Below are 9,877 nucleotides of genomic sequence, written 5' to 3' on the forward strand. Positions count from 1 at the left end.
GCCGCCGCTCGGCGGGGCCTCGGCCGCCGCCCGCCGGCCCTCGCAGCCCAGCGCCGCGGTCCTTGCGCAGGGGCCCGCGGCTCCCGCTCCGCTGCCCCCGCGCGCTCGGGTGCAAAATCAGGGCCCCAGCCCCGCTGCCTAGGCCCGGCTTTAGGGGCAGAGCGCCCAACGGCTCCGTGCCGCGGCTGCCGCCCTGCCCTTGTGCCAGAACGGGTCTCTGGGGAAGCGAGGCAGAGGGTCTGTGGAAGAGCTGGGCGAGCGGCGGCCTCCCCGCGCCCTGCAGCGGGGCGCCACGCCACGCAGACACCCMCGGGGCGCGTGCGCCCCAGCGCGCCAAGGGGACATCTTCCCTCCCCAGGAGAGCGGCGCTTCCGTAAGAAGAGCTGCCGGCTTGATGTTGATGTTGCCGCTAAGGACGGAAGAAACGCCTGAGCAGAGACCAAAGGCGAGGCCGGATGGCGGGATGGGCCCTTCCAGGGCTGGAACCAAGGCAAAGTCCTTCCGCTTCTCAGTGAGGGTTGACCGCGCGAGCCGTGGAACGCGYGTGGATGGAGAGGCTCCAGGCTGACGCGGCTGCTCCCGGGCGAGCACAGCACGGGTTGCGCCGGGAATGCACGGCGTCGCTGCAGCAGCAGCGCCCGCCGCCGTACCTGCAAGATATCCTGGGAAGCGCCATGGTTGTCAGCACAGCAGGGAGCTCCCGCCTCTCCAGCACTCCAGGGGAGGTACGCCTGTCCTTGGATGTTCTTCTGAGGTGACCTTACTGCTCGCAGAGACACGAGGGAGCTCCGCCGCTTTGCTCCACGGCGATCAGGATTGAGAGGCATCCTCAAGAGTTSAGGCAACCGCAAGGCAACCTCCTGCCGTGAATACAGCAGCACGGGCGGGAGAGTCACAGGGCCGGATGCCCTGGGAGACCCGCACACGGCACAGGGAGCCATTCCAGCCTGGCAAGGGCTACAGCTCTCTCCCTCTCGCACAGTTCTGGCAGGACTGTGCAGTGAAGAGGGGACAAGAGAAGCGGCAGAGCCRCTACATCGCCGTTGTGTTAAAAACACTCATTCCCTCGCTCCAATTCTCCCTTTGCCACTACGTGCAACAATGTCAGAGACCCATTTCTGTTTGCTCTTGCAGGCCCCAGGGCTCGTGGCCAAAATGAGACACTCACAGGTGTTTGGATAGCGACCATTGCCCAGAGTAGCCCTTCAGATATTTTCACAAGCACAAGCATTTATTTCAGCCACAGCCCTTGCTGCATTACTCACGCGCACGCTGGAGAGCAAACAACCATAAGTTTTGGCACCCGGCACCCAGCGCTAGAGCCTGGCATCACCCAGAAACATAAATGCAAAATCAGCTTTGTGCGTGCACCACAGTGCCCATCTCCGCTGCRAAGCTCAAGTAGTTCTGTACATACCTCACGGCTCATTAGAGTAATGGGGTCCTCGTGGCCCAACTGACAAGGTTATTTAGGGCACCAGCTGCCTTTTCTTAGCCTCTGCAACGTGGGGAAGCAAGAACTCCCACCCAACTAGGCCCKTTCAGCTCCACTGCCAAGAACTCGAGTGCCTCGTGCCAGTCCTAGAGCGGCACAGCCTGCTCCGTGCAGAGCCCTCCCGGCTGCCGAAGCCAAGGAGAACCCCTGTGCCTGGAAATGGAAAAAGCCTTTCTCTCGCGGCTTGCAAACTCATGTTGAGCCCCACTGCATATGGCTAATGAACTCATTCTCTTCAAGCAAGAAAAAAAAAKACCAACCCACTAATAAACTGAATCTTGTGTACCTGAAATTGTATATGATTTTGACAGCAGCRTACAGGTTGTTACAACACGATCTGCATAACATTAAAAATGCAATGGGAACATGGATTTTTCCTTAACATACCAGCTGCGTCTCGATTATTTCCATTTGTAATAAGTTCCCATCTGAATCTAAGTTTCCCAGCTCCCCAGTGCTTAAACATTCTTTGCCTCAGTCATGAAACATTCAGGCACCCGTCTGCAAAGACACTGTGCAATCTGCAGAGCACAGGGTAACCTCACTTGGTCTTACCTTCCTCTTGTCAGAGCACAGTTACATCCAGCTGACAAGCCACAGGAAATCTGACAGGCCAGGAGTTTTTGCAGTCTCAACAAGGAGTAACTTTTAATGGTGCAATTAACTTTTAATGGTGCAATTTCCGCTTTAGAGGGAGGCAAGCATAAGAATGGTCCCTTAAATTCCAGTTTGTCATTCCATGGGAGATGTGGGGCTAACTTGGTTGTTTGGGCTAGTGCTTAGTTATATGCAAAAGTAAAACTGTAAAGAATATCCTGAACAAATACCCCGTTATGAATACTCAGCAAATTATACATCCACAGTTGCTACGGTGGGCATAAACAAACCAATTCAGACAGGTTGAATATCTATAATGACAGTGTTGGAAACTCCGTTTCTTTTGAACYGACTCTGCTCCGTGAAGTTGCTCTGTGATTTAGAAACTAAGGAATGCCAAGTATTCTTACAGAAATACTCTTAAAACTGTGAATAAAGACGCTTAAGAAAAATACAATGATAGAAATGAAACGTTTTTGTCCTTTCCTCTCTCCACCCAGAGGATCAAAAGCTGTTTCTTCTAGGGAAATAGAAGAACAGGCTGAATTAAGCCAACATGTTGGCATAAATCCATTGTTACTTAGCAATATTTCACTGTGTTTGTGAAGTATAATTGCCAATTCCCAAATTCATCAAAAACAGGTAAATATCCCAAAACATGCATTTCTTCAGAAAGGCTCTCCAGAGAAATAGACTCTATTTAGAGCTCTGCCATCCAAATGACTTGCCAAAAATGATGTGTGGGAGTCARAGAAGAATATAAATTACCAGGAACTAAAAATACTGGATTACCCTCACACCGGATGGATGAAACTGTACACTACATCAGCAGGAGGACAAACTCAGCTGAGGTCCCTGTTTTGAGATTTGGATGCGTCCTTCGACCCCTTCCTTCTGCAATTCCCYGTCCACTTATTCCTTTCAAAAGTACAAGCCCTGCATCCAATTAATCTCTGGTAAAACCTGGTTGGCCAAAGGGAACTTGAGTCAGATTAKGGACAAACCATTACTCCAGAGCCTAAAACATTACTAGGAGGAAAGGAGTTTTCAATGTGCAATCTGTCACTTCAAAACAAAACAAAACAGGAATTCAAGCCAGTAGACTCAAAATTAAGCAYTGCACTTGCTACTAAGAACGAGAGCACAAAAATGTGTTTCTTTGCCCTGGCACTGAGTCCAGAGTGGGGCACAGCGGGAGCTTGCGCATCTGCGTCCCACCATCCCAGTGCTGATACCACTTGGAGCAGCTTTGGAATGGCCTGAAACGGGAGCCGGCCCGTAGCGCTTTGCTGAGAGCAGAGCAGTGACCTGCGGTGCCGCGGGCTCCTCCATCCCTCCCTGCTGCCCCGGCTCCTTTCCCTGCTGGAATGGCCAAGCTCCGGCTCTGCTCGTGTGCGCCGTGCTCCTCCTGAGCACCCTGGCGGCACCGGGGGGGAAATAACAATTATTTTGCTGTAACACACACCCACAGGTCCGTCAGAGGAGGAAAAGCTGAAATATGAGGTAAATTAAAGCTTCCAACTAAGGGGATTTATTAATAAGTCACCACAGAATCCACATAATTTATTTTCCAATTCTACAGCAACTTTCTTGAGTTCTTCTGGATTAGCTACTAGAAATTACGTATCAAAAATTAAACAAAATGTCTATTGACCACTATATCAAATTCTAATTTTAGCCAGAAAAATAAATAAATAAAAAGAATAATTAGGCTGTGATTTGTTTTGGTAGTCAGGCTCCATTAACAACTTCCACTCCCCATGTTTACATAATTCTGGCAAATTCAGGTAATATATACAGTGCTCATAAATGCCACTTTAGATTTAATATAGACAATTTCCTACAAGCTGCACAGGCTGCTACTCGCTGGGACCGCTCTCTGCGCACCCTGAACACCCTCCCTGCTAACGCACAACTGCTTTTGTCACCTAAGCAGCAAGAAAAAAGAGGAAAATCCTTTGAAGAATTTAGCAGAGCAAAGCTATCACATATGTGAGGCTGGTCCGTAACTGGCTCCGTTACGGGGGCGGTGAACAAGCAGCTCCTGGCTTGGCCAGAAAAGCTGCTAGAGCAACAGGGCTCCCTGAGTCGCAGCCTGCAGCTGCAGCACAGGCCCCACAGTAGCCGCTSTCTCCAGAAAAGGGCATCTTCCAGAGTTCTGCGTCTCTCACAGGGCACAACACACTTCAGGGCAGTTTGGTATTGGATCTCTGCTGACAGTTAAAGCAAACACAGTAAGGACATACAAGCAAACAAATGCTCACGTCCAAGATCCCTGAATTTTCATTCCTACTTTGAAACAAGAATCTCTTCCAGGGCATGCAGCACTGCTGAAATTAGTCTGCTGTCTGTATTAACCAAACAAATATGGAATTAGGAGCCAGATTTTACTCGCGCAGGTAGGAAAATGTCACTGAAAACAGAAGAATGGGTAATGAAAGAAAAAGAACAAACACAACGGGTTCTCCTGTTTTATTCTCCAAGCAGTGAAGTTTGCTGCTGCTCTGCGGCTGCCAAGGCAGGTGCATTAATGACGTGAACTTCCCARCACTGACAGCAAGTCCCGGGCTGCCCTCGCTCCGCGCTTGCGGCGCCCACGGGCGCTCCAGGCCCGAGCTCTTGGCTCCCGGCGATGCCGAGCGCGGCTCCAGCGGCCCCGAGCTGGAGGGCGCCAGGCCTGGCCACGCTGCAGCTCCAGGAACCACAACGGGCAGCTTAACCTACCTCCAATTGGCTCCGTACGGTGGGAGGGAGGCTCGGAATTAGTGCGTGCTCCCAAAAAGGTGAATTATGCATGGAATTAGACCCTTTTAACTGGTAATGGAAGTATTAGCATTGGAATTCGCTTCTGTACTGGGAATGATATCTTTCAACTCCCCTCTCCAATTAAATAGTGAAACCTGTGACCCAGTGTTGCACCATTTAAATTTTTATAATACCAGCTTAAAAATCRTATGGAGCTTTACCACAATATTAAAAGTTCATGCTTTTGTAGAATCAATGACAACTAGATTTGTAGAATCTAGTTTTTGAACTACATTCTGAACCAGATTTTGAACTAGAATTGATTTATAGAATCAAAACCAACTAAAAGTACAAAAAGCAGACAGGTCTTAAGAGAAATGAGTAGGGCACTCATGGAAACAGACAGTCAGCTAGACCAGGAGTCTGAAGTGCCCATTTCAGAAGTGGATCTGCAAGGTCTACCTACAATCTTAGGCATCGACTGATTAACCCCTAGAATGCATAAAAGAGATTACACTGCCGTAGAGACTGAAAAGAGTTTAATTAATYCCTAAGCATTCACTTATTTGAAAAAAATAGAGTACACAACAGCCCTGTGCTTACTGAATTAGACTCCTAAAGCCACTAYACCCTGACCAATGCCAATCTTTTTTCAGTCCCCAGAGATCATACAGGTATTTCCATTACAAGCAAGTTCTACACAAGCATCAGTGATTACGAAGTGTCGAAAGCACCATTCCTCCTTCACCAGRAATAACTGGTGCAATGACATTTGAAGAAAAATGTCCCATTTCATCATTTAGAGATCTTAGCAACTTCCTGCTTTCCTGTAGGCTCTGTAGGGCCTACAGAGGCCCATACTTAATAAGCAATTAAACAGAAGTCACTAGTCATTGACCACACAAACCCTGTAAAGCAAACGGTGCAYGTAAAAGGGTATCTACCATATACTACAGGAAAAGCTGCATTGTCTGTCTTTATAAAATACCTCAAATATTTTCTGTCACAGTTGCCAGCTGAGTGTGTTCCAGAAGCAACACACATCTACTAAGGAAGAGCATGGTTGGAAGCAGACAAATTACGTCGTAGACAGCAGTGTATTCATAAGCATTTCCATGGAATCAAAACTTTAAATTTGAAGGTTCTTGGTGACAATACTAATGTTTTATCTGCACAAAAGGCAATTAACTTGTACATAGCAAGTTTAGCAAAAGCAGGTATCTGGAGACAAACCACCAAAACTGCAGTGAAAGGTCATCTGAGGGATTCATACATCCTAGGCAAGAATATCTGCTATTGCTTAGGAAAATCGTACTTGGAGCCTTGCTTTCTAGTAACAACAGTTGCAGTATTCACTAATATGGGATAAGATCTTACTGTAATGCACCAATGAATCCTTGAAATATTCTATGCCAAATGAACTACTCCAAAGACAGAGAAATTCTAGCTGTTTCTCGTGTGTTTTGGCAGCCTCCTACTGCCTTGCATTGAGACCGAGGATTAGATCTCAAGACATAACAACATCTAAGAAAGTGTCTGCCAGATCATTGGCAGAAGATGAGAAGACTGATGCCCAAATTGAAGATCAAAGCATACAAGCGAGTTCCTGCAAGCTTGCGAGACCTGGGCTGAGCAGGAAGGCAACAGTTGGCGCTTTGTAAAGCTCCACGAGCGCTAAGCTGAGGCTACGCAGTGCTGAACTACCACAGGAGACTCCGTTAGAGAAGCGTCTGCCCCAGCGGCTCAAGCACCACGTCCTGCGGCTCGCAGCAACGCCAGGACGYGGTGTTAGCAGGACACGGGCAAGACAAAACTCACCTTTCCCAAGGCTTCTCGCAGCTGAAAGCCTGAAGACCTGCCAGACTTTGAGGCAAAGGACGGAGAGCTGCTRCTAGGCTGGTCTGTCTTCAGGGTCCGCGGAAGGGACTGCCCCGGGGAAGGGAAGCAGCGGGAGGAGCTGGCAGCCCAGGAAGGCGCCGGCAGCCAAGGGCCRGGGCCGCTGCCAGGGCAGCTCCTATCGCCGCCGTCCAGCCGCGCGTCCCGCTGCCAGCGGCAGCACCGAGCACCGCTCGTGGCTACCAGCCGACCCGCAGCCCAGCGCCAGGCATCCTCCCCGAGCTGACGGCTACGGGCAGCAATAGCAAAACCCTGTATATAGCATTCAAAAACCACACAACGCTAAAAGCCGTCCTCGCTTTCCATCTCCTCCAGCGCCTCAGACTGCTCCGGCCCCGGGCTAGGAGGACGCTGCAGGCAACGCCGGAGCTGCCCTGGCTGAGCTGCGGGGCAGAGGGACCAGCCAGAACCCACGACCCCGGGAAGGGCCACGGCGGCCAAGACCCAGCCCCGCGCCAGCACCGACTCCCTTCCAATTCCRGTGGGCTTAGCGCTCACAGATTAGCGGTGAGGAGTTCCAAAGCCTGCAGTTAGCACTAGGGATTCACACTGGCGGTGATAAAAATACCCAGAAGATGCACTGATGGCCCATACAGAGCTAATGCAGAAAAAAGAACGAATAAAAGCATCGCGGCTCCTGAAATACAGATGGGCAATGATTCTCTGGTTCATATTAAGTATGACTGAAATCTCTACTCTAGCATTATTAAAAGTTAGATTGCCACATACTTTAACTAAATGAGATCTTATGCAAATTATAGACATTTCAAAAGACTTATTAATCTGCATTTCTTAAGATATTTCTATCATATTTCAAACATTGGCTACAGTTGCCAAGTGAAATAGGACAAATTGTGCTTCTGTATCACAAGAGGTGAAGCCAGTCTTGTTCCTCCCATTACATCAATTGGCCTAAACATAAAGAGGATTCCAGGCCATCCTGTATAGAGCAGATCCTCATGACAAAAAGCAAAAAAGCAATTTATTGAACAAATGCAGAAAAAAAAAAAAGAAAACACAGAATCAAGCCCAAGTAGTGCTCTCACCGACACAGTAGGGAAAATCTTTGACAATTTCTCATACAATTTTCTACTGGAGACAGAGACTCACCTCAGAGAGAGAGAGAGAGAGAGAGAGGAGCTGGTGGGGAATACAAGTTCCCCGCTTCCAGCCGCCACCACAGCCTAAAATCCAAAGGGCTTTTAGTGGAAAGCAGTATCTGTAAGTCATTGCTGAAGCCTGCCATTCTCCAAGTACACAACACTGGCTTTCCGGCAAGCTCCACAGTTGCCTTCAGAGGAGAGCAATGCCCCAATGCAGAGCCCCGTCGCACAGCAGGCTCTCCACGTGCTTGGCTGAAATGACCCACGGACACAGAGCGCACTGGGTTAAGCTGCACTTTAGCAGGAAGCAACTGGACTGACAGTTCTACCTAACATCTCAACTACAGAAATTTCCTGCCTGATTTCTATTTTAATGAATACCAGTAAAAGATAGGTTATTTATATACCAGTCATTCACACCTCATTCTGCCTCTTTTACTGCCAACGTCATCTCCCTGCCACAGAATCCCCTGTTTGTCCCATACACCTGCTGCCAGGAAGAACCACGAGGCAGGGGCATCAGGCAGGTAATTACTACACCCCCGGTACGTTTCCAAGGAGAATGCTGGCTTCTGACTTTGGGGGATGAAAGCCTTTCTCCCAGAAGCAAGAATAGAAATGTCCCAAGGAAACACACACCAGTATACAGCAATATACACTAGTAATGAAGCCTTCCTTGCTGCTCAGCAGTTGGTTGAGCCACTTGTGCTGCCGTTGGGCGCCTGTTGCGAYGGCGCGTGGCTCTGCACACGCGTCTCCCAGTCTGCCTCCTATTGCCCAAAGACCAAGGAAACTGCCACGTCTCAGTCAGAATTGTTCACAATGAAAGAGACAGTAAGGAATTACTCCTCCAGGCATCTCAAAAGTGCTAACATTAAATGCAGTTCAAAACAAACAAACAAACATGAGCATTCGGGTAGCAGAAAGCAATTAAGTCCTCAGAGAGGCAGCTTGCTTACAAGGACATTCTGGCATTTTAACAACATGTATTTGCCCGGGCTTAAGTCAGAAGATGGGACAGGAAAGCACTGCACTGAGCTGAGCTGCCACCCTGGGAGAATAGCACAAGGTACAAATACCATGGCCGAGTTTCTCTCTTATTTTTCTTTTTGCTTTCATCACAAAATACAGCAGAACCACTCATATGATGTTTAGACTAACTTGATAGTGTTTGAGCTGCAGGTCAGCATAAGGCAGCCCCTGAACTTCTAGGTGAGTGCATGAAAGGACGTATGTAAAAGCACAAGTTTCACAGAGGTTTGTCAATGCAAAATAATGCGTTTGGCTGGGGGTATTTATTTGACCATAAAAGTAGTAGGTCAGAAGCGAAAGTGTCACTGTGCCTTCACGTGAGATCAAGGAGGGAATTCAAGAAACTGAGCTGCATTTGAGGCACGTCATCTGCCATGGGAGGGAAAGCAAAACATGAATTCCCACAGGCTCCAGAATGCACATAATTAGCCGTTCCTTTTACCTTTTTGCTCTACCCAGCACTTCTTCAAGAGCACAGTCATCTCTGGCTTTGGCATCCTACTCGTCATCTATGAATTCATGTTGCCGCTTCCTTCCTGAAAGGAAAAAGTCCCACAGTGAGTCACCTGCTGCACAGGGGAAAGGGCAAACTTAGCAGAATATTTCTTGCCACTGTTTTAAGTTTGGAAATCACTGCTCCTTGGGCACGGGGTACTGCAGCTTGTGTTCTCTGCTACGGTGCCATTCACCCGAGATACTCTCACAAGCCGGTTTGGACACTAGGAGCTTGCATAAAATTTACCTGGAAGCAGCTGGAAAGCTGCTGAAAATTTACCTGGAAAGCTGTCAATGTCCAAGACCTGCCTTGAGAGAAGTAGCAATCTAGGCCCATGAGTCACCCCAAGTGAAAATTTCCCAGCCACAAGACACTTGCACCAAAAAAAAACTCYTAATTTTAGTTTAAAGCATTCTAAAAATGTTAATCTGCATGAGATAGATGCAAAACAACCCTGAGAAAACACACTCAAGGCTAGGGAAGCCTCCATATCCCACAAGCCAAATCAAAAAT

At 48.5% G+C, this 9,877-nt stretch overlaps 1 protein-coding gene across 5 annotated transcripts in view; it reads right to left on the reverse strand.

Moving 5' to 3' along the window:
- CAMTA1 (calmodulin binding transcription activator 1) overlaps positions 1 to 9,399 on the reverse strand; it is a 127,017-nt gene extending 117,618 nt beyond the window's left edge. For all 5 annotated transcript variants that reach the window (XM_026050946.1, XM_026050945.1, XM_026050944.1 and 2 more), the window contains exon 1: positions 9,311 to 9,399. In XM_026050946.1, the coding sequence (XP_025906731.1) occupies positions 9,311 to 9,377 (67 nt within the window). In that variant the 5' untranslated portion in view covers positions 9,378 to 9,399. The remainder of the gene's footprint in view (positions 1 to 9,310) is intronic.
- Positions 9,400 to 9,877: the final 478 nt, after the last annotated feature.

This window comes from Nothoprocta perdicaria, unplaced genomic scaffold, assembly GCF_003342845.1.
Source record: "Nothoprocta perdicaria isolate Ctin4 unplaced genomic scaffold, notPer1 scaffold_72, whole genome shotgun sequence".
Classification (NCBI taxonomy): Eukaryota; Metazoa; Chordata; class Aves; order Tinamiformes; family Tinamidae; genus Nothoprocta; species Nothoprocta perdicaria.